The 25,591-nt window shown below is 33.9% G+C and overlaps 1 protein-coding gene and 1 long non-coding RNA gene across 9 annotated transcripts in view; one reads left to right on the forward strand and one right to left on the reverse strand.

Annotated features, from left to right (window-relative positions):
- Window positions 1-19,771, forward strand: part of LOC108218918 (beta-hexosaminidase 1) — a 28,278-nt gene extending 8,507 nt beyond the window's left edge. The window contains exon 15 of one of the 2 annotated variants that reach the window (XM_017392087.2): window positions 19,350-19,771. In XM_017392087.2, the coding sequence (XP_017247576.1) occupies window positions 19,350-19,525 (176 nt within the window). In that variant the 3' untranslated portion in view covers window positions 19,526-19,771. Of the gene's footprint in view, window positions 1-1,431; window positions 1,854-19,349 lie in introns of those variants that run through there. The other variant, XM_017392086.2, reaches the window with a different exon arrangement.
- A 1,192-nt stretch (window positions 19,772-20,963) lies between these two features.
- Window positions 20,964-24,662, reverse strand: LOC108215853 (uncharacterized). Of its 7 annotated transcripts, XR_001805996.2 has the most exons (10): window positions 24,212-24,662; window positions 23,706-23,852; window positions 23,471-23,551; window positions 23,201-23,269; window positions 23,002-23,104; window positions 22,864-22,932; window positions 22,423-22,709; window positions 22,072-22,195; window positions 21,352-21,489; window positions 20,964-21,237 (listed from the first exon to the last, which is right to left on the reverse strand). It is a non-coding gene; the product is annotated as an uncharacterized LOC108215853 (long non-coding RNA). The 7 variants fall into 7 exon arrangements; XR_001805995.2 differs by having other exon boundaries at window positions 23,002-23,269; window positions 24,233-24,662; XR_010291574.1 differs by having other exon boundaries at window positions 22,864-23,104.
- Between the last annotated feature and the right edge of the window lie 929 nt (window positions 24,663-25,591).

Below are 25,591 nucleotides of genomic sequence, written 5' to 3' on the forward strand. Positions count from 1 at the left end.
ATACTTTTAATTTGTTAATCTGACTCTTCTGTTTAGGTAGGCGTGTTTAGGTAGGCGTACCTCTGTATGACACCTGGACACTCGGACACGACACTTATCCAGTGTCGGATCCTTTGACTGAGTTGTGGACACTTTGACCAGCTAAAAGACCACATAGATATTATATATACATTGCAAACAAAAAAAAAAGAGCGTAGGAAAGAAGTAAAAATAAAAGACAAGTAGATCCCTATTTTGCAAAATTATTTACAAAATTGTGTTTAATCTGAATTTGATTGTTACTTTTTGTTGAAGGCATCTACTTACCAAGTTTGTTTATTAATGTTTTATGTCGTGTCCCTGTACCCGTGTCCAATGTAAGGACAATGTCCTTGTGTCCCCAATTCTCAGATTTTTGGAGTCCGACACTCAGATTTGTCGTGTCTGACACTTCGTACCCGAGTCAGAGTAACATATTTTGATGTAGTGACGTGTTCTCACCTGTTGGTTTGTCCCATTTTGATGAGAGGTTTTCCATGTAAATTATGTCTTGCATGCTGGTTGTGAAAACATAGGGGATATAGAAACTTCAAAGTTTTTTGTGTAAAGTGTACATGCTTCAACAAGTTATGTCGTAATATCTGACATTGAGAAGTAGCGGGTGGAAAACTTATTTAGTTAGATTACGATATTTGTTTAGTTTTATGTTTACAACTCAAAAGATTAGAGATGCGGATGCAGGCTATATCGTATGTATTTGGGGACAACTGACTAAAATGGGGATGTTTCGAGTACTAAAATGGCCAAAATACCAGTTCCCAATTTAATAAAAAGTGAGAAACCCTAAATCTAATTGCGGAACTCTCACTTGATGAGTCTGAAATGGAGAATGAGTTGCTATCTTATGATTTTAACATTTGAGAATGATATTGTCTTTTATATTTTATGTTTAATAGTTAATATTTTGAATGTTGAATATTACCTCTATCTTATATGTATGAAAAAATTATATTAATATATTAAATGCCGTACAACGCCCTATAATTTTAAAATTGCAGTTTCATGATCCCGTCCCCGTCCCCTTGCCTGTATATGTTCCCTTACCCGTCTTCATGCAACATAGTATATATATTGGCTGGGCCTGGTCTGTTACAATATCTAATCTACTACTGTTTTAAGGAAGCTGAGGGATTTTTGACTTTTTTGAATACTTATAATTATATTATATGAGTTAATGTTGCGGAGAAGCTATTGATAAGAAATGTAGTGGCCATATCTTTCTGATTTTGCGGTTCTTGCACATCTATAGTTTATCTTTTCTGCTCGGAACTATTTTATTTACACACTAATGAAGAATGTGCATGCTTGTCTCGGGCTCTCGTTTGGTGATCTTAAAATCTATTCTGTCTTTTTTATGGTGGCCTTTGCTCTTGTTTGTGGTGTTCATTTCAGAGCGTTTATGGAGCAACCCAGAGTCCACATCAGTGGGAAATTCTACATCGACTGTGTTGTCCAGGTATCAATACTTCAGGTGCCTCTTAACTAGACGAGGTGTTCAAGCTGCTCCAGCAACAAATTTCTATGCCCGGCGTGCTCCAACTGGTCCAGGATCATGCTACGAGCAATAGATCGTTATTAGCTGTGCTATATAAGTATGTTTGTAGCTGTCTCAATTTGCATTGTACATAATGTTTAAGTTAATATTTGAGGTCCCGGCTCGTGGTTGGTGTATCACTTGAAAGGGATTGCTGCTCTCTGTTGTTAAATAGTGGAAATTAAATCTGAATTGTCCTTCCGTCATTGGTGTCATATTGTTGTAAGGTGAAGACCATTTGTTCATTACATCTGCAAATTTACGTGTTTTCTGATCATCATATTCCTTTCCTCTTTTTTTATTTTGTCACAAAATGCTTTCTCGTATAACGAATTGTATCACAATACAAAAGTCATGGCCAGGAGTTCGTTTCGTTCAAGAAATTTTACCATCTAACCCTCATATATGCAGAGATGACTAGAGACACTTAGACAATAAAGTTTTAATGTTCGATAATAAAACACCCATATGAATTCCCGCTATCATTTTTCCTTCCAAAATAACCTGAAAAATACAATACTAACAAAGAGTATTATACAGACAATAAAATGATAAAACTATCTAAAAACGATAGAGGAAAAAAATCAACAGACTCGTAATAAAAAAAAATATTAATATAATTTACGGAAAAGGGAAAGTAAAATTAAAAATTAATGTAAAAAATTATTTAAGAATCTACACCACAGAGATAATGAAATCTCTTTGGTTAGATACCTAATAAAACAATAAGTAATAAAATATAAATCTCACCAAAAAATAACTTATTTGTAAGAGCATCTCCAATGGCGTTGGCTATAATCGTTGGCTAAATTGGATCTGTAAGATATTATGTAAAATTTGCCGAACCTGTAAGACATTGTGCTTCAATGGTATTGGCTATATTGGTTGGCTATAATATAAATATAGTATGTTATTAATATTTAGATTGTTATAAATAGAATATATCAGTTTAATATGGTAATAAATAATATGTAATCAGTGGGAAGGAGGAAAATAAATTGTGGGAGATGACGTGGAATTCGCTACAGATCTGTACCGGATCGACAAATATAGCCATCCACAGGGGGATGACTATAATTATATACAAGGGGTTGCTGTGGTTGGAGTTCTATTTTTTGTGAACATTGACTATAAAATTTAATTTTTGGAAGTCACATGGACTTTTAGCTAAGGGTTTGTGAGGGTTGGAGATGCTCTAATATCAATAAATGTTTAAAGTATAAATAAAATATAATTGAAACCGAAAACAAATCTAAGACGGTGGTGTCAATTTCAGGTACTCAGGGCGGGTTTGTGTCCAGTTTTTGGGTCCAACTTGAACCACAAATAGTTGGAAACCCGGCATGTTATGATCAACTCTAAAATGACTCATTTCTGACATATATTTTTTTTAAAATTTTATTATTTTGATCATACAAGTCTATATTATACGATTAAAGTTGAAATTTTAGTGGGTATGATCGATATTTGAGCCGGCTTTTATAAAGGGTTAAATGGATTTTTGGTCATTCAACTGATCAGAAACTTGCAATTTGGTCATTCAACTCAAAAAACTTTCAGTCACATCATTATATCTCTTAAAAATTTTCATTCAGGTCACTGGCCGTTACACTCCGTGAAAAATTTGACGGAAAGCTGACTAAACATCATGACTTGGCTTAAATAAATCCATCGTGGCATGCATAGTCAGCTGAAGCGACATTTTGGTCACTCGATATATAGACTAAAAATTTGCAATCGTGTCATCATACTCAAAAACCTTTCATTTAGGCCATTAATCATAATATCTGTTAAAAATTGAAAAAAGAAAGAATTAAAAGCTATCATGCAGCACCATTTTTTTTCTCTCTTAAAATTTTTGAAACTTATTAACAAATGAAACAAATACACACACATAAAATCAATAGTTTCACCCACAAAAACTTAATCTTCGTTTATCTCTTATCATTTTATATATCTTAAGGCCATTTTGAAAAAACTCATTAAATTTTTGATGGACTTTTCCCAAATGACCAAAAGATATATAAAGTGATATAATAGTTAAATGGGTCCTATTCCCTGGTAACCGATTGTCAGGAAACATTTATCTAACATACTGTTTCCCAGCCGTTGGATCGACGATCCAACGGCTGGGATAAAAGAAATTTTTTTTAGCTATCCGCGTTTTTTTTCCCCGGATACTATGCATTCCGCGAGATTGTAACGCGGACACTCCGCGCTATCCGCGTATATTAACAGCAGATAACACAGAACTCACCGACTAAAAGGATAGCAAGAGTGTTGCCGTGTGCGTGGAATGTAACTGAAAAAAGAAGAGTTTATTGTGTCTCAGCGTAACAATCCACGTTGCTTAAGCACCCAAGTGACACGTGACTAAGGAGTGCATGTCAATTTTTATTTCGGAGGACATTTATATATACGAAATTCTGAATGAGTGATGATTTTTCATGGAATTGGAATATGGTACAACTCATTGTTATGCATGAGGACAAAGTTCGATTTTTTGTCTGGGTTTATAAAATGGTGATTAATTAGACCGATGATCAGGATAATTAAATGAATTTAAAAGTATACTGACATCGATGAGGATAATTAAATAAAATTTAAAAAATATTAGAAATAAAAGAGGTTGTCGGTCAGCAATTAAGTCATTTTAAAAAATAAAAGTTTTGTCTAGAAAATTACGTATTTAGATATTTTCTAAAAGCGATGACTTATTGGATGTAAGATATTAATTATTCAATAAAAGTAAATAAAAATATTTATATTTTCTTTTGTATAAGTAATTATCTATAATAAATAAGATAAATCAAATATCTATTATGATGATCTTTAGTTAAAATCAAATATAAATTTACGCGCCTCACTGTATATGTGATTACGTTTGCATTTGCATGATACAAGTTTTGTAACATGTAGGATGAGCCTCAAAGTTCTTTTAGTCGGCGAGTTCTGTGTTATCCGCACGCGGATAGCGCGGAGTGTCCGCGTTACAATTTCGCGGAATGCACAGTATCCGCGGAAAATAAAGCGCGGATAGCTAAAACAAATTTCTTTTGTCCCAGCCGTTGGATTTAACGGATAATATGATAAATCTTAGATGAAAGTTTTTTAAGTTTGATGACTCGATTGCAAGTTTGTAGTCAGTTGAATGACCAAAATGTCACTTCAACTGACTATACATGTCACGGTGGATTTATTTAAGCCAAGTCACGAGGCTTAGTCAACTTTCCGTCAAATTTTTAACGGAGTGTAACAGCCAGTGACTTGAATGAAAATGTTTAAGAGTATAATGATGTGACTGAAAACTTTTTGAGTTGGATGACCCAATTGCAAGTTTCCGGTCAATTGAGTGACCAAAATCCCATTTAATCCCCTTTTATATAAATCATTTCGGGTCAATATTTACTTAGTTTTTTCATGATTTTAACTAATAAAAATTACTCATATAACATGTTAAATGAAATTACTTATTTAACATACCTAATAAATATATATTAATCCAAGCATCTTTATTAATTATAATAATATATTCTAAACTAAATTTGTATTCAAATTAAATTAAATATTAAAATATATATGATAAAAGATAAATATTATTAGTCAAATGTGTATCACATGAATTATAAGCAGCTTATATTTATCTATAATATATTAAAAACATATAATAAAATTAATTAGGTGATATGAGAACAAGATTATTTGGATAATATATAACTGTATATAAATCTATTAGATTGTGTAATAAAATTTTTATATGTTATATATTATACTATATATATAAAATTTTGGACAACGTTGGTATCCGCTCAAAATGAACATGATCTTTTTATTTATTCAATAAAAAGTTATCCAACACGAATCTAAGCTGAAAAATCTCATTCTTAATTTTGATTCGATTTCTGTAGCATTGGATTTTGACACTCACATAATTTATATCCATTACTACTATATTATAGTTTAACCATTTTAATGCATTCAATTGTATGTGTTGATATCATTTTCTTACGTGTATATATTAGTGTATAATATAATCTATCACATAATATAATCTATCACACGCAGGGACGGATTTAGCAAGAGGCACATGCGCACAGGTGTCCCCCTAAAGCAAAACTTTTTGACAGATTTTCACCATTCTAAATTTTACAAAAATAGAAGTGTCTATTTTTCGAAAATGTGTTTGATACCCTCTTAAGAAAATAATCCTAGACATGCCCCTCGTATCACATGTGGGTATATAAATATTAACATTTTTTATATATATTTAAATAGTAATTTATTTTAATATATTATTAACAGGATTCGACCTTTAAACTTTAGCAATATCTCTATGATGGCTTTATCTCAATTTGTTGTATACCTTGTTGGATTGTAGTCATATTTACAAGCTTTTCATTTTGATAAATGTCATGTTGGATTTTAGCTAGAGTTGCGTCCGTTGGATTTTAACCGGAGATGCCTCGATAACGCTATTATTTATTATATTTGAGTTTACTATATCTTTAATTATATAAAATTTTGCTAAAATCATCTTTCAATTAATCGCCCAATAACCATGATAACTATTTACATGCTTCATTATTATTTCAAATTTCTAACCGTTATATTCTAAATATTATATCATAACAATTTTTTTTGAAACAACTCCATTTCATTGTATTATATGCAGTTTAGAATTAAATTATGATATTTTTAATTATATATATATATATATATATATATATATATATATATATGAAATTGTTCAAATACAAAACACTAAAATACAAATCAAGATATACCACCCATAAACGAAATCACCTTCCTCTATATGTCATCGCCCACTCCCTATATACACCTATCTAAGGCCCACCTCGCCCTCTGAGGCGCACTAGAGCCTTGCCAAGACTCCAGACAAGTCTTGGATAGGCTGCAAAAAGCTTTAAGAGCAAAACTTTTGTTTCACTAACCCCCAACCAGGACCCATATATATAGAGCATCTCTAGATGTATCCCCGGTTCCAAAACTTGTCTCATTCTACTTAATTGTACTATTATTTTTAATGATTTGTATTGGAGAAGGATCATGTACATATGTGTGTTTCGAAAACTATATTATTATTGTTCGATTTTTAAACTTTAAAATTCAAATTTCTAACAAATATATTACGGTTACTCTATTATAACGGCTCCAATTGCTCTATTTGAATTTGTTGTATCCTATGTTGGATTTTAGTCATATTTACACGTATTTGGCTTTTCATATTAAATATCGTGTCAGTTTTTAGTTAGAGTTATCATGGTTGGATGGTTGGATTTTGCTGGAGTTGTCTCGACTTTAGCACTCTTAATTATTATAATCGAGGAGATTATTTAATATATTGTCTTATAAATTTATTTTTCATTAAATTGCTCTAACAACCATGATAACTAATCACCTACTTTATTATTATTTTCAAATTTCATATCTCTAACATTTATTAACTAGATAGTACATTGTAGTAGTTTTAACTACTTTATTAAATTTTAACTAAAATCTACGCTTATTCATATATTAGAAAATTATAAATGTATTATAATTTTAAAGTCATACTAGCGGCTGCGGGTTCCTGCGTTAAATTTTTTTTTTTTAAAAAAAATTTACACGAACTTAAATTATACAAAATTTCCGTGAAACCAATCCAACAAATATTTATCCATTTTCATTTCAAATTTCAAAATAAATTATATAAAAAATATGCACAACAGCATCGAAATACAATATCTTAGTGATTTAATTTAACCAACCAATTTTAGCAAACGGTTAGAAAGGATCAAATACAATATAAAATTTAATATATAGTTCCAAATCTCAACTAACAACTTACTTCACCTAAATTCTAATGAAATTTAAAATATTGATGATTACTCCTTGGATTTTCTAATCTATAGAGACACATCCATACAATATAATTAAATGCACCTGCCTATAAAATCTTGCATATAGCTTGGGCAAAACATAACCACAATACCATTTCAAAGGTGACAGCAATGGAGTGCTTACCAACTGAAATCAACACCAAAATTCTTATAGGCTTGCCGGTCAAAACACTAGGGCAACTGAAATGTGTATCAAAATCTTTCAACATGCTTCTCAAATCTCACCATTTCATTAAACGCCACAGCGAGCAAATCTTGGATCAGAATAGTCTGAAATTAGTACTTGTAGCTGCCAGTTCGAGTGTGCACACTCTGACCATCACGGATCAGAACCTTGTATCTCGTCTGGCTCCTGTTCCATTGCCCCCGAATGATGTCAACAAGTTCCTCCATCCCACCAGTCTGGTTGGCACGTGCATGGGGTTAGCATGCCTCCGCTGCCCCCCAAACACATACTCTCTTCTGAACCCGACTACTAAAGAGTGTCGGGTTTTGCCTAATCCTGGTAGATTCTGGACTACGAGCTGGCCTCCGAGTAAGGTGTCAGGGTTCGGTTACATTCCATCACTGGATGATTTCAGGGTGGTTTGTGTTGCCCTTTATAAAGATCGGCCTTATGTACCAGTGATCAAGGTTTTTTCTGGTAAGTCTGACTCATGGAAGACGAAGCCGATCACGGTTAGGGAACCTCTTTTTGGTTTTTTTTCTGATTATGCAGTTTATTTCAATGGTTCTGCTTACTGGCTAGGCTGGTCTGCAGACAATATTGATGCAAAGTATCAACGAGTTTGCCTTACAGCTTTTGATTTTGTGAAAGAGGAATTTAGTACAATTTCCTTACATGATGAGAATATACATGCGGACAAAATTAAGGCTTTTGTGTTGTTGGAAGGGTGCCTTACTGTTGTGGTTGACGAAGATGATTTCTCTGTGGGAATGTGGATGATGAAGGAGGTTGGTGTTCAAGAGTCTTGGACCAAGACTTTTTCTTTCAGAAGATATTTTCTTAAACCCTATGCATCGGTTTTCCCAATTTGCCAGGCAGGAGATGCCGTTTTGTTTAATGTAAATCTTGAGCTTCGATGGTATGATCCGGTGAAGGATATATCCTCCAATATTGGTGATTTACGAAGGATTAGGAGTAGGGAAGGTCGAATCCACATTGCAAAGTATGAGGAGAGTCTGATTTCGCCTCATGACATTCAGCAGGGCAGAATTGCAAGCATAATAGCGGACGAGGTAATTTACTCATACAATTACATCGGTTATTGGTGATGTGATGAGAAGTATTTAATAAGAATAATAATGATCTCTTCTGATTATTTGTGATAATAAAAGTTTGTAATTAAATCCTCTTTCTGTTTTTGCAGGAGATTACTGGTCTGAAAATAGAGCTTAATAAGATGATCCTGAAGCTTCAGGAGGCTGAAGCTCGCGAGAAGGACCTTTTGGAGAAGCTTCGAATTGCTGAGGAGGCTCATGCTGAGGAGAATATAGTTATGAAGAAGCGGATAAAGGAGGTGGAGAATGAGCTCAGTAGGCTGCGTCTTGGAAAAGAAGAGGCCAGGGGGTCTAGGGACAAAGACGCTGCTGCAAAGGAAGTTGCTGAAGCGAGGGATGCCTCGCGGATTATGTAATTGAATAGTTTAGTCTTGCTATTTCTGTGTCTTTGAACTTTGTTTGCCATCTGGTTTGGCTATCTATTGTTTTGCTGGGAGACTTTTGGATATTGATGGAGTTGCTTTGTTGAATTTGGCTTGATGACATGGGATCTCTGATGAATTGTTGTCACTCCTGTCATACCTTTTGTAGAAATGATTGCAGGAATCTGAATTTGACATGTTTGCATAGACATCTAAAATTACAGGCTTTGAATGTTTAGATCTCAAGTGGTGGCCGGAATTTTTTGCTTATTAATTATGTTGTAACAAGCTCTCAAGACATTGGCATTGGACTTAAAGTTAATTATGTCATGAAGACTGTAGGAGTGAGCCTCTGGTTTGATTAAGATCAGCAAGCAATCACTAGAACAAGTGATGATTGCTGCAACCTTCAGGCATGAAACGACTGGAACAGCTTTATCAAATTGTATACAATTTGTGTTGTATCTTGTATGGCTCAGTAGTAAGCAATTACTAACTTCTATCAGTCTCTCTATTCATGCATTGCTTATTTGCTTAAAAGAGTGCAACACTAATAGTTATGAAGTACATTATCCCGACTCTTTATTTTGCTTCAAGTACCCGTGTCCGACACTCGACACTTGTAAATGGGTATGGAAATTCCGACACTTATTATAGGCCAAAAATATGTAAAATTTTCAAAATATTGCGAAATCCGTCAGTCGGACACGTAGTCCACTTTGGACACTTTCAACCGAGTCCGGATAACCTAGCTTATAAACCTAAATGTCCATAGTCCATGTATAACAGGGTCGTAAGCTATGATATTAATTGCTTGCTTGGGGGAAAGTAAATTAAGAGTTAATTTCAGGGTGTGATTAAGTTTTACTCTAATTTTCAAAAATGTGACTGGATTTCTAAATTAACAGATTGGTGGCTGGATTTCGTCTCCGCCTTTCAAAAATTTGTTAAGGACGTTATGTTTGCACCGTTAATTTAATTAGAAAACATAAACTGAAAGCGTATTTAGGTAAAAGAAGTTACTGTTTAATGAAGATATATGAAAAAGGCATGGTAAAATCAGCGAAAAATAAGAAGATTCTGGAGATCCTGGCATAATCTCCGGCCCCTCCAAATTTTCCTCCTATGAAAGAAGTGAAAGAAGTGCAGCCAGCTGAAGTAAATCAGACCGATCTTTTTTTCTTCGTCGAAGAAAAAGAACACTCCACCGCTGATTTGCAAGGCCATGGGCTTTGTAGCAGCCTTTACAAGGTGAAGCTCAATAACAACAATACCGTTTCTGCTGTCAAGAGATTGAAACAATCACCTCTCTCAATCGATGAATACTCCACCGCTGCTAGTCGACCACAATAACAAAAAGTCATGATTTATGAAAAAGGCAATACTAGGTTTAGGATTTGCTTTGTCACACTTACAGAAATGTATGTATATTAAAGAGGTAATACACGGGTGTTATTATATATAAACATATTTTAATCATGGTATTAATTTCCAAAAATACAACTATATCCGCCGCTCCGTTACAGCCATTAGGGTCTATTAAACAGGAGACGAGTTTTCGAAAGGTGGAGACGAAATCCAGGCACCATTCTGTTAATTTAGAAATCCAGCCACATTTCTGAAAATTAACTTATTAAAACTTAGCCACACTCCTGAAATTTTCTCAAGAAAGAGTAAATTTCTTAATATTAAAGTTTAAGCTCATAAATTTCTTTCTCCCAAGCAAGCACGAGAATTAGGAAGTCATATTTGTACAGGGCTTATATGGTTGGTATGGTAGCATATATATTGTCTAGATTTTCAGAAAAATATATTTGCTTTTCTAGATATGTGGACTATGAATGGGGTAGAAAATCTACATGCCATAATTACCGTTGCTCAATCATTGAAAAATTGAAATCTATTATACGTAGTCTATTGCAAGAATCACTTTATTATTACAATAACTTAATCAACATTGAAGTCTATTGCCAAGGGTCACTTTATCACAACAGAATTCTTTCTCCTTGGCGGCTTTCATATCATTAGGGTGTAAGTCAAAATTTTTGTTACTGCTTGAGCCCGTTCACAATACATTGTCTCAGTCATGAACATTAAGACTGCGCTTGACAATCTCTCTCTTTCGCTCTGATAAATTGCGACAATAGTCAATATTGTCACTGTTAGGATCATGCCTGACAGTATATGTTTCTGTTACTAATTTTGCTTTATCTGAAAGTTGATTGTTTTGGATTATATTGATGATCTCCAATCTTGCAACTACCCTGCAACAAGTAATTAATACAGATATGTTCTCTGAATCTGTAAAAATTACAACATACTACCATTTGTGTCACAACTCACAAGGACCAATTCAACCTGGAGCTTAGTTCTCTTGGATTAATATGCCTAAACCTAGGTTTTAGTTAGTTTTAATCTTGACATTGCTTTTGGATTTTTAGAACAACGTATCCGTCTACTGCACTGCATATATAAGCAGATGGCCCTTCACAGGATATATGCTACACGCCTATATGTCTATTCTATCCGCATTTCTGGTCTAGATATTGACCTAGGGCAAGGTATCCAGTTTGTCGACAGTCATGCTATGCTTTAAAAATATTCAAGTTAATAGACCACTTCTTTGCTTGAACACAGATATCAGATCCATGATCGGTGAGGGGCAGAACATGTTGAAATTGAACTACTAAAAATGACAACTTCATATTAAACAAGATGAAAATGTATGTACAAGAGCAAATGCACTCCTAGGACTACATGGTATGTTTTTCTCATATATTAAAAGAGATGTGGTCCCGAATATGTAAAGGCTATCCAACAAAATGATAGCGACTAACTAGTGCCCTCTGGAAACTAAACTCCTGGATAAACTTTACTACTCCACTTATTTGTGGCGTTCCGTAAAACACTTTCAACCATCAACTGATTTATCCATGCAGTAATTATTTCTAAGCCTACAATACAATAATTTATTTTAACAAAAGTTTAGATTAAATAAATAATCCCAACAATCTCCCCCTCAATCTAAACTTAGCTTCTATATCCATCTGGAAAGTTCTTGAGTGTCCATCTGACTTTCTTTATTGGCCGCATGGCCTTTTAAACTAAGCCCATATGGTATTCTTTACAAATCGATCTGTATGGCTATTGAACTGAGCACGTATGACTATTAAACTTCTTTCTTTATTGGCCTGCATGGCCTTTTAAACTAGAGCTGTTCGCGAACAAGCTCGAGCTCGGCTCGATAAAAGCTCGGTTCGGCTCGGTTCGTTAAGAACTCGAGCTCGAGCTCGAACACATAAATGTGTTCGTTAAGAAAACGAGCTCGAGCCGAGCTTTTAGTGTGTTCGGCTCGAGCTCGGCTTGAACTCGTTCGGCTCGAGCTCGGCTCGTTAAAGCTCGGAAAAAGCAATATTTTCATGATAATTTCGTAATATATATATGTTATTGAAAGCCGAATTGAACATATAATATATCAAATCGATCATGAGAATATTAACTATAATATGGTACCATCAAAACACACTAAAAATTTTATTTGGCTTGCTATTTTAAGAGTAAAGTAGCGGTTTGGCCTTATTTTTCTCTGGCTCCGCTCGGCTCGTATTTGTTCGTGAACAAGCTCGTGTTCGGCTTGTTAGTTAACGAGCTCGAGCTCGAACACACTTTTTTGTTCGATAAGAAAGCTCGGCTCGGCTCGGCTCGGCTCGATAGGAAAAAATTTAAAGCTCGGCTCGACTCGGTCAAAACTCGACTCGGCTCGGTTCGTGAACAGCCCTATTTTAAACTGAGCCCGTATGGCTCTTAAACTGAGCCCATATGGTATTCTTCACAAGTCTGTATGGCTATTGAACTAGCACGTATGACTATTAAACATCTCTGCCTGTTTGGCACTTCAACTTAACCCGTTTGGCTTTAAAAAAAAATCTGTCCATCTGTCACTCCTTGTTTGGTGAGACACTCACTGCGTCATTCCATCAACGATTTAAACTCATCTTCCAGCCTATCCATCAACGAGGCGGTGCAGGCCAAATGGAAAGCACAACTGGAATCACCACACGCCAAGAGAGGTCTCCAACGCCACCATCAACTTCACAAGCGACATCCATCCGTACAGCGTCTATACACAACATCAGCATCGAACTGGAGGAATGACAGAGGAATAAAAGTGGCCGTTGGCATTATTAACAAGCTGCTCAAACTCTCATCATCTGAGAAGCGATCACTAAGGGTTACTTGAAACTCCATAAGCCACTCCCCTTTCATAATCTTCGAGCACCGACATACTAAAACAAATGACTTCAGAAGGCTCCGGAGTTATTTCAAAATATCTAAGCTTCCCTCGACTCACGTTTGATAACCGGTATAGTCCGTCATGCTCTTCTACATTTTCAGTGTCGCAGCCATCTGAAACTGAATAAAGCAGCACTGGTTATCATTCCCATAGTGGTCAAAAGCGCCCATCCCATGATCATGCACAAACCAATGCAGTATCCCATTGAAATTGATTGGGCCAATGCCCCGCCTGAGCAACCGAATCTGCCTAGGGAAAACTAGTACTATGAGCTGTCCAGACACCAGTTTCCAAGCCAAACACCCAAAGAATTCTGCCTTGTTATGCCAAAAGGACCGGTAACTCTGATATCATGTTATTGTTATTGATTACTTTTTTAATTTGTTAACTAACTACTCCCACCTTTACATTAAAGACGGATTTTAAGACTTATATAAAATATAATTTAATAAGTTATTTTCTTTTTTTCTCTCAATAAAAGTATAATATTTAAATTTTTATATCCGAAGTATAATAAAAATTTATTTTTTTAACTGAATCTGCCTAGGGAAAACTAGTTTCCAAGGCAAACACCTCCAGATCCATGGAAAAGGACTCCACATATTGGTACTCAACAGGCACAGCCCAGCTGAAGCTCTCATGACAACATTATTCTCATTCACCCTACTAAACAAGTCCCTCTCCAAAATACTTCCGCTGAAGAATCAAAGAATTCTGCCTTGTAACTCTGATATCATGTTATTGTTATTGATTACTTTTTTAATTTGTTAACTAACTATTCCCTCTTTTATACGTCAGTACTCAGACTCATATAATAATAAAACTAACTAATGAACAAGTATTTTCTATTCTCTCTTTTCTCTCTATTCTTGAAAGTAGACGCCTCTATAATCTGAGGGGCTTCCATCGGTTTTTACCGGTGGAAAGCCCCAATCTTCTCTTTTTAGCAGTCTTTGTTCATCTTTTGCTTTTGTTCAATAAGTTCCCAATTTATTTGGGTTTTGTTTGGTCTCTCCTTGTGTGAGAGTTTGATTTTGATTTTCTTTACCGTTTGTCATGTCCGGGATTCTAGATCTGCAGGATTTTGATGATGTTGGTTTTCATAGTGTTGATTCGATGAGGAAGGTTATTAGGAGATACATCTATGGTCGATTGCTCAAAACAACAGTTGGAGGATTACAATATGTATATATCTCTTCAAAAAATCGTTTGGTTGCCTATCCGAAGGATTCAACAACGATATTATTACGCGTTTGTTCAATTTCGATATGTATGTAGATGCCGTATGGCTTTTTATTATTGAATTGTTATCCTTGTTCAAAAAAACAAAAAAAAACTATTCCCTCTTTTACATTAAATACGGATTTTAAGACTTATATAAAATATAATTTAATAAATTATTTTCTTTTTTTCACTCAATAAAAGTATAATATTTAAATTTTTATACAAAACAATAAAAATTCAAAATAAATAAGTTATAAAACTGTATTATATTCACTTTAAAATAAATTTTATTTTTTTCATTTATAAGAAAAAAATATAATTTACTTTGTACGAGTTACATGATAAACTCATGTTTTTTTAGTAGACATTAGTGTTAATAAGATTCACGCTTTTTTATATAATTTTTTTATTTAACTTCTGATTTGTCATTATAAATTATACATCTATTATAATGCTCTTAATTATTATAATTGAGTTTAGTGTGGGGGTGTTTTGTTGTGGTTATAAGTCCAGTTTATGGATTTATACGTAAGAAGCAACTTATTACAACTTATTCGTATTGTTTGTATAACGAGCTCAAAAGTCAATTTCCGATTTATAAGTCAAAAAATGAGAAGTTGAAATTCCTATCTTTTTTTTTGTGACTTATTTTTATTTTTGAAACTTGATTTTAAAATATGTAGAGGACCACCAAAAATTTATTATTATATTCATTGATTTTTATACCAAATAAGTTGCAAACATCAAAATTTTTATCCAAACACATAAAATAAAAGTTACTTCTCACTTATAAGCAATAAGCACTTTTATAAGTTACACCAAACGATCCCTATATCTTTAAATATATATATATATATATATATATATATATATATATAGGGGAGGGTTCTGGTACAAACTTACAAACTTTTTTTGTTCAACACATATATAACTTGAGTTCAACATTTTTTTAACATATTTTGTTGAACATCGATTAAAATAATGGTGAAGAAGTACATAAACCAATTTTTAAATGTAAGAACTAAGGTAAACATGTTATATAACTAATATTTATGTTTCTAGACCCTACCCAAACCCCAGAGGTATAGTTTAAACATCTTTTTAGATATATTCAACACAATGATAATTAGTGTTCAACACCCGATGTTGAACTCCAGTTATAAATGTGTTGAAAACGCGATTTATTTATGCGTTATTTTTAAAAATTGTGATGTTTTTTGAAGAATTTTCAACATGTATACTTTATATAACTAAGGATTAACACGATGGGAGAATAAAAAAAAGTTTGTAAGTTTGTAACTTAAAAAAGTTTTTATTTGATCCTATCCCTATATATATATATATTAAATTTTATCTTTCATTTGATGGCTCTAAGCCTCTAAAAACCAAGATAACTGTTTACATACTATATTATTATTTCAAATTTCAAATTTCTAACCGTTATATTCCAAATTTTATATTACAACAGTTTTATTCAAAACAGCTCCATTTTATTGTATTATATGCGGTTCAGAATTAATAACTAATGATACTTTTAGTTATATATATATAAAATATCATTTTCTAGTTTTTAATATTTAGAATTTCTCATGACTATATTCCGATGACTTTATTATAACAACTATGATGGCTTTATTTCAATTTGATGTATACGTTGTTGGATTTTAGTCATATTTACACTATTGTGACTTTTCATTGTGATAATATTGTCATGTTGGAAATTAGTTTTTTTTTTTCTAGATGAAAATATTATAAAAAAAAGGAACAAAAAGACAAAGTCTAGGGGCATACCCCGCGATGGACTAGAGAACAGACTCTCCTAGTCAAGCAAATAAAACAATTAACTAGTATAGTATATGGCTCACGGTGGGATCATTCTGTAGCCTTCTCTTAAAACTCGCACAAGTATATAACTTCTCACGAACCATACGCTTGACAGAAGTTAACAATTGAGAAGCTGGGATGGATTGGCCACCATGAATACGCCAATTACGTTCCTTCCAAGTCAGGTAAATTACCATAGAAGTGAATAGATAAGCAATATTCTGCTCAAAGCGAGGGAGGTTACCAGAAAAGAAAGAGCCCTGCATCCAATTTTGCCAATTAATGGTGAGAGAGTAAGGACATGCTCGCAGCATCAAGCTTGTATAAGGGCATTCAGAGAATAAATGTTGGACAGTCTCATCGTAATTTTGGCATAAAAGGCAAGTAGGGTCCGGAACAGTCATTTCGAAATATTCCATACGATCTTTAGTGAGCAAACAATTCCGGCAAGCAAGCGGAGATGAAAGAGCATGAAGGTATGTGAAATTTGTGCCATTGGAATCCACACCACGGGACAGTTGGACTTACCTGTCGAAGGGCATACAAGATGGTGGTCCTGTTAACTAATGCATCCCCGTTCCAAAGGATATCATCATTGGTACTAATAGGACAGGACTGGAGCATATTGCGGAAGCTGATAACATGAGGGTCATTTGTAGAGACAACAGACCACTGGTTATGAATAATTAGAGATCCGACTAAAGCATCAGGAGTTGAGTCCATCGTAGTAACAAAACCAGAACCAAATTTCTCAATCAGAGGGAGGTTCGTTAACCATGGGTCATGCCATGCTTTAAATTTAGAATCCATCTTCACTCTATAAGAAATGAACTGCAAGGCTAACGAGAGTTGAAGATTTTACGAAGGCTCCAAGGGCATTTGTATGGCAGTTTAGCAGTCCAGAATGCATTGTGTTTCAAAAAGCACGAGTGTACCCAGACAAGCCAGAGGGAAGTGGGATCAGGTTGGGAGAGTCTCCAAACTTGGTACAAAATAGCAGCTGAATTCCAAAGGAAGAGATCTCTAATGCCCAAGCCACCTTCATCCTTCGTATAACAGCAGTCAGACCATGCAACTTTATATTGGCATTTGGCATCAAGATTACCAGCCCATAAAAATTTGGCAAAGATTGATTGGAGACGCTTGAGCACACCCTTGGGGAGGAATAGGTACATACTCCAGTATCCTTGAACACCTTGAAGTACAGTATTAAGAAGCTGAAGACGACCACTATATCTTAGAATTCTTGTAGTCCAGCAATCAATTTTTGTGCAGATTTTTTGAATCAACGGCGTGCAAATTTGATTGTTAAGTCTTCTAGTAATGAGGGGCAGTCCAAGATAAGTGATGGGTAAAGCACCACGACTGAAACCATATCGCTGAAGAGTATCATTAATAATTAATGTTCTCAGGAACGTTACAGAAAAATCCTTTGCATTTACTTGGGCTAAGATTCAGGCCAGACCAAGTGGAGAACTGCATAACAGCATCAAGAAGAAGGTTAATAGATTGACTTTCACCTTTGCAGAAAAGAAACAAATCATCAGCAAAAATAACGTGACTAAGCTTCATCTGATCAGTGCGCCAATGAAAAGAGAAGTGCTTAGCATTCTGGATTTGATACGCTAGAAGAGCAGTTAGAACTTCAAGGCTAATTACAAACAAATACGAAGAGAGTGGATCTCCTTGACGGAGACCACTTTTGCAGGGGAAATAGCCTTCAAGCACACCATTAATCTTGATCGAGATCATACACTTAGTGATGCAAGATTTGATCCAGAGTATAAATTGAGCAGGGAAGAGCATACGTTCCATAGCAGAAAAAAGGAAATCCCAATTTAGGCTATCAAAAGCCTTGTGGATATCCAATTTAAAGGCACACCTGGGGATGCCATCATTGCGGTGGTAATCTTTGCAAAGCGCTTGAACAATCATGATATTATCACCAATAACTCGCTTGGGAATAAAAGCAGTTTGATTGTGAAAGATGAGTGAGGGAATTACCAGTTTCATACGTCCAGCTAGGAGCTTAGTGATGCATTTGTAGAGAGTGTTGCAGCATGAAATTGGATGATAATGCTCCATTCTAGAGGGATTCTCGCATTTAGGAACAAGGGTGATGGCAGCAGAATTAATGGCATTAGGGAGGTGAAGAGAATCAAAGAAGTACAAGATTCCATTAGTAACTTCATCCCCAATGATGTGCCAAGCCGCCAAATAAAATTCAGGAGTAAGACCATCCGGCCCAGGGCTCTTCTTCTTTGCCATGCGTTTAGGAGCGTTGAAAATGTCTTCTCTATTGAAAGGAGTGCATAGATATCTCTCTAGCAGTCAACGTTGACTGCTAGAGAGCTGAGGGAGTTCAACATTTGAATCCATATGATTAACTTGCTGAGAGGTACATTGGTTGGGTTTTAGTTGGAACTGTCTTAATGGTAACACTCTAAATTATTATAATTGAGTTTAGTATATCTTTAAATATATATAAGCTTTATAAATTAATCTTTTATTTAACTGCTATAATAACCATGATAACTATTCACCTATTTTCATATAAATTCACTGATTGGTTAATAGCGGTTGGTTAAACTCCTTAAAAGAAGAAAGCCAAATAATAAATAAGATTGATCTAAAATTTGGGTGTGATATCTGATTGGTTAAACTACTTAAAACTCATTGATCGGTTACTTGATGGAGGATTGTGTCCAATTTTCAACATTAAAAATTCAAATTTCTAACGATTATATTTCAATGACAACACTCTGCTTGTGGTGATCTTAAAATCTATTCTTTCTTAAAATATGTCTCTGGCTCTCGTTTGGTGATCTTAAAATCTATTCTTTCTTTTTTTTTATGGTGGCCTTTGCTCTTGTTTGTGGTGTTCATTTCAGAGCGTTTATGGAGCAATCCAGAGTCCACATCAGTGGGAAATTCTACATCGACTGTGTTGTCCAGGTATCAATACTTCAGGTGCCTCTTAACTAGACGAGGTGTTCAAGCTGCTCCAGCAACAAATTTCTATGCCCGGCGTGCTCCAGCTGGTCCAGGATCATGCTACGAGCAATAGATCGTTATTAGCTGTGCTATATAAGTATGTTTGTAGCTGTCTCAAGTTGCATTGTACATAATGTTTAAGTTAATATTTGAGGTCCGGCTCATGGTTGGTGTATCACTTGAACGTGATTGCTGCCCTCTGTTGTTAAATAGTGGATATTAAATCTGAATTGTCCTTCCGTCATTGGTGTCATATTGTTGTTTGTAAGGTGAAGACCATTTGTTCATTACATCTGCAAATTTACGTGTTTTCTGATCATCACATTCCTTTCCTCATTTGTGTCTGTTAGTGGTGTCAATTTCAGGTACTCAGGGCGGGTTTGTGTCCAGTTTTTGGGTCCAACTTGAACCACAAATAGTTGAAACCCTGCATGTTCCGATCAACTCAAAAATGACTCATTTTAACATATTTTTTTTTAAAATTTTATTATTTTGATCATACAAATCTATATTATACGATTAAAGTTGAAATTTTAGTTGGTATGATTGATATTTGAGCTGGCTTTTATAAATCTATAATATAAATCATTTCGGGTCAATATTTACTTAGTTTTCCCATGATTTTAACTAATAAAAATTACTCATATAACATTTAAAATGAAATGACTTATTTAACATACCCAATAAATATATATTAATCCAAGCATCTTTATTAATTATGAAAGTATATTCTAAACTAAATTTGTATTCAAATTAAATTAAATATTAAAATATATATGATAAAAGATAAATATTATTAGTCAAACGTGTATCACATGAATTATAAGCAGCTTATATTTATTTATAATATATTAAAAACATATAATAAACTTAATTAGGTGATATGAGAACAAGATTATTTGGATAATATATAACTGTTAATAAATCTATCAAATTGTGTAATAAAATTTGTATGTGTTATATATTATACTATACATTTAAAATTTTGGACAACGTTAGTATCTGTTCAAAATGAACATGTTCTTTTTATTTATTCAATAAAAATTTATCCAACACGAATCTAAGCTGAAAATTCTCATTCTTAATTTTGATTCAATTTCTGTAGCACCGGAGACACTCACATAATTTATAGGCCTAACAATAGCGTCGGTTGTCTAAAATGCCGACGCTATAGGCCTAACATTAGCGTCGGTTATCCAAACAACCGACGCTATAGACTAGTCCAAAGGCATCGGTTATCTAAAATGCCGACGCTATAGACCTACCCAGCAGCGTCGGTTATTTAAAATGCCGACGCTATAGACCTGATCAACAGCGTCAGCTGTATGAAATGCCGACGCTATAGGCCTAACCAACAGCGTCGGCGGTATGAAATGCCGACGCCTAAGGTGTTTTTTTAAAATTATTTTCTTTACAAAATATAATATTTTTATTTTTCTGTAGAAAATTTAATATTTTTATTTTCTTGTAAGCATCTAGCAATTCACCGTTATCATAAAAATATGCTCGAATTTACATAAGAAAAATGAACCATCACTTCCATCTTATTAATAAAAAAATAGTACACAGTTATTTATTACATGATCAATTTGGACTTCATCTAACAATTTACAACATAAACACCAACTCATGTGCTATCATCGATCGTTCCCCCCTTTGTAGTGTCAGCTTGAGTCTAAAAAGTTACTGTTTTTTTTTGTTAAAATCACCCTCAAAGGTATATGACTATGTAGCACCACCTTGTTCCAATTCAGCCGTCTAAAATCAACAACAAAATCATTACTTCTGCAAAGAGAGACGTCATAATATAATATACTGACCTGAAGTTTGTTGTTTACTAAATAATTTGCAAAACAGAATTATACAAATGATGATAACAGGAAAGCTGATATATATTACCCAAAATACACGTAACACACATGAACTCCTCCAAGGTCCTCCATCAGCACCCCTCAACTCCAGGTATCTTTTTAACCCTGACCTGAATTTTAATAATGGAAGAGCAAAAGTTGACACTGCCATCAAAGCTGTTGCAACCTGTTCGTTCATACCAAAAGTTAGTTTCTACACCTAATCAAAGTCATTGCAAGTAAAAAGATAAAAAATTTCTCACAGGCTGTAACGCAAGACTAGTACAGATTTTCCTAACCATGTTAACTGACAGAAGCAAGTACTATGAACGGCAGCAATTTTCTCTTCATAGCGATATTAAAATACTAGCTTATACCTCCAGATAGACATACTGTCATAGTGACATTCTCACCAGCTTTACATCTCATGCTCCGGTATTCTCCGAAAAAAATACCTTAAACATGTCCTTCTGGGATTGGAGGATTAACATTTGGTGGGGTGGGGTGGGGTGGGGTGGGGTGGGGTGGGGGGATTAAAGACAACTATGCTCTCCAAGACCAAAGATATCCCGGAACTCTGCTCTCCGAAAACAACTAACTAAATGCATAGTAGTTAGTTAAGCAATTGTTCTAGGCCTGGGCGTGGAGAGACGATGTGCTCTGCTGATATATACTACAGAATACAACTAACTGCATAATAGTGCAATATAGTGCAGTTTATAATCAAACAAATATGAATGCTAATATTAATATAAAAAGGAGACTTTACATTATTTCTTCTTTCCTGATGCCTTGACAGCTGCTGCACGTTTTTCAGCGGCCTTCTTCTCCTCTTCAGTCTCCTCACCAAACAAATCAACATCGACATCATCATCCTCTGCTGCAGCAGCAGCCTGAAAAATATATATATATATATATATATATATATATATATATCACACCTTAAGAGTTTAGCTCATTGTGTTCTTTCTTTCATTAATCTATCCATTAAAATTACTTCAAGCTATGTAAATTTGTTTTATGGATTACAAGTTTAAGAGTAACAACACATTGTAGTAATTAAGGGTCAGGAAGGCCAAAGCTTTGTGAATCGAATGGACAATTCGCACTGATGTATTACCAGATACTATTTTTCTTTCAGTCTCTGCAGGGCAATATAATCATAATGTTGTAGCAGCTTGTTTGTGTACAGATGAGAAGGATGATCTACTCCAAGGCATTGGATAGTGGTGGTTTTGAGCACAAATTCAACTGCTGGGAGTTTAGCAATTGGTGCTAGTGCTGTTTATGGTAATGTCTGTTTTAAGTACCAGATGGTCTTTTCTGCAGATAAACGTTTGAGCACAAGTACACTGCTCTTAATAGACAGAAGCAAGTACTATGACTGGCAGCAATTTTCTCTTCATACTGATATTTAAAACATATAAAAGCTCAGAACATGAAGTTAAGAAGAACATAAATGCATGCTGAAACAAAAACATGCTACCAAAAAAACAGAGAATGCCGAAATAAGCAAAACTAACAGACAAGTCAAAATTTTATCGGATAACTTAGATCTTACCGGAATTGAAAGCTTTCGATCATTTATTATCGGAGAAGATGGAAAGGAGAAACTGTCTGCTGGATCTAGCTGTTATACATGCTGACAGGAATAAGAATACAGCTGACATTAACAATAAGAAGGAAAACATTAGAGTACCTTTGATTCTGTTATTTCCCCATAACTAGGATGCTCCTTGGCGCTGGAAACTAGTGCGTGATTTAAGCCCGAGAAGCAATGCCTTGATATATAGCACCAAGAACTGAAGATAAGGAATGCAAGTAAGGTTGTAACTTTTCAGATCTCTGCAAAGCCAGCAGTATACTATTGCATAAAGCAGGTTAGACTAAAAATGTACACATGGCAACATAAAAGCAGGTTTCTCAGTAATGAGCCTCAAAATAAGCCTTCTTCCCAGAGACAGAACCTGGATTGACAAAATCAAAGAATAAAAATAAGAACTGAAATCATCATAGTGAATTACACCTGAGAAGAAAGGATCTATTTGATGAACTACCCTTATATTTCATATATTCAAAATACAGAATAGATAAACTAAATACCAGTCCTAGTTATTATAGTATGATAGAGTAAATGCCCAACCAGAGCCAAACTTAATAACACCTACCAATAGGGAGCTTATCTGGTTACTCTATCTTTCCTTTCACCAACCTCAACTTAGCTAGTTCCACATGTAGTTTCAAATCTCCTAAACAAGGTCGAGGCAACATTCATTAAACATTTTGCTAATGCAAATCGCAAGAAAGGACTCAACACCATTCGACCAAAGGGTAAAAAAAAAAAGAAGAAAAACATATAATCACAAGAATCCTCAATCAACATCAACAGAAAAGTGTGTATACCTTATATATTAAGAACCCGAAACGACTAGAAAGCCAAAAAAAAATCCAGCAATGGATAAGTAACAGAGATGACCAGTGGAGCAGAGAGTTATTGACTTGATTTTCGTTGCTAAGATCAATATAACATAGAGAAGCCAGCAATCGCACCTGAGGAATCCGACCCAGCAGTAGAACTTAATAAATTTAAGAAATTTTAATAAGACTAAAAATATGCTTATATAAGAAGAAAACTGTAGGTATATCCTACGCAATTTCTACTTTCTGAAATTATAGTTACTGAAGTATTCAACAAAAGAAAAACAGAATAATAAAGCACAATTACGAACAGAGCATAATAGCACAATTCAATATACTTTCTTTGAAATCAAAAAATTAGTTTTTAAAAATAAAATCAAAGTAAAAAACAGAGAATCCAGTAACTTAAATTAAAAGAAACATAACAATTAGATATAAAAAAATAGATACTCTCAGCCAAATTTTGTTTATCTACCAAAGAAACTGCAAACCTTTTGGGTGTAAAAACACACCAGTAGTAGCAGTAGTAATCCAACAGAACCCAGCAGCAGTACTCGAAATCACGGAGCAACACAAAAACTCAATCACAGTAGCAACCCCTGAATCAAAAGACCAAATAATCCCAAACTCGAACTTAGTAACACAAAGAATCCTAAATCGAGGTAACCCGGTAGCAGCCCTAAAATCGAGAGTAAAATCAACCCCTAAATCGAGAGAACCGTGTCGCAGCCCTAAATCGAGAGAACCCTAACCCACAATTAAACCCGGAAGTGGGGAAGCCCGGCATAATAAAACGATCTGTAGTTGGAATTAATCTAGCGTGATTTAGAGTAATTAATCGATGGTACACTAGAGAGAGTGGAGATTTCTCGGCAGCGGGACGGAGTTTAGAGCAATTAGAAGGAGTCTGTAGTTGAAGAGCTAGCCTACAGACATTTTAGATTGATTTTATTTATTTTTAAATAAATACAGTTACTCTTACGTGGGGTGATTATGACCCAGCACAAAGGGACTTGCAGATTAATTTAGAATTTTGTTTTCAAAACAAAGAAATAATTTCAGTTATAATTTTAAAATAATATTATATATAATTTAATATTTTAATATATTTTGAATTATATATTATATATTATAATATAACTTTAAAAATATGTTATATATAATATAATTTTGAAATTATAATAAAAATTATAAATTATATTTTGAAATATATGTTATATATTTTAAATTATTTATTATATATATTATATATTTTAAAATAATATTTTTGTTATAATTTTAAAATTATATTATGGTTGTGTAAGAATATATAATTATATATGGACAAACTATGTACTACTGTAATATAAATATAAGCTCCTGAAAAATTTCGTGAATGATGCATTGATTTGACTTATAAGATTTCATCATTGAAGAAACAAACTTAAAACATTTTCCTTATATATATATATATATATATATATATATATATATATATATATTATAAAATTTTATAATTATAAAAAATATATTTATAATTATAATATATAAAAATATATTTAATTATAATTTTAAAATTATATGAAATAATTTTAAAACTATATTATATATATAATCATATGCTAAATTATAGTTATAAAATTATATAATATAATATAATTTAAAATCAGTATAACACCTATAGGTCGGCATTTTTTTACCGACACTACAAGTGAATCTATAACGTCGGCATTCTTTTGACCGACACTACAAGTGAATCTATAGCGTCGGCATTCTCCCGACCGACGCTACAAGTGAACCTATAGCGTCGGCATTCTCTTTACCGACGCTACAAGTGAACCTATAGCGTCGGCATTCTCCCGACCGACGCTACAAGTGAACCTATAGCGTCG

This window comes from Daucus carota, chromosome 4, assembly GCF_001625215.2.
Source record: "Daucus carota subsp. sativus chromosome 4, DH1 v3.0, whole genome shotgun sequence".
NCBI lineage: Eukaryota > Viridiplantae > Streptophyta > Magnoliopsida > Apiales > Apiaceae > Daucus > Daucus carota.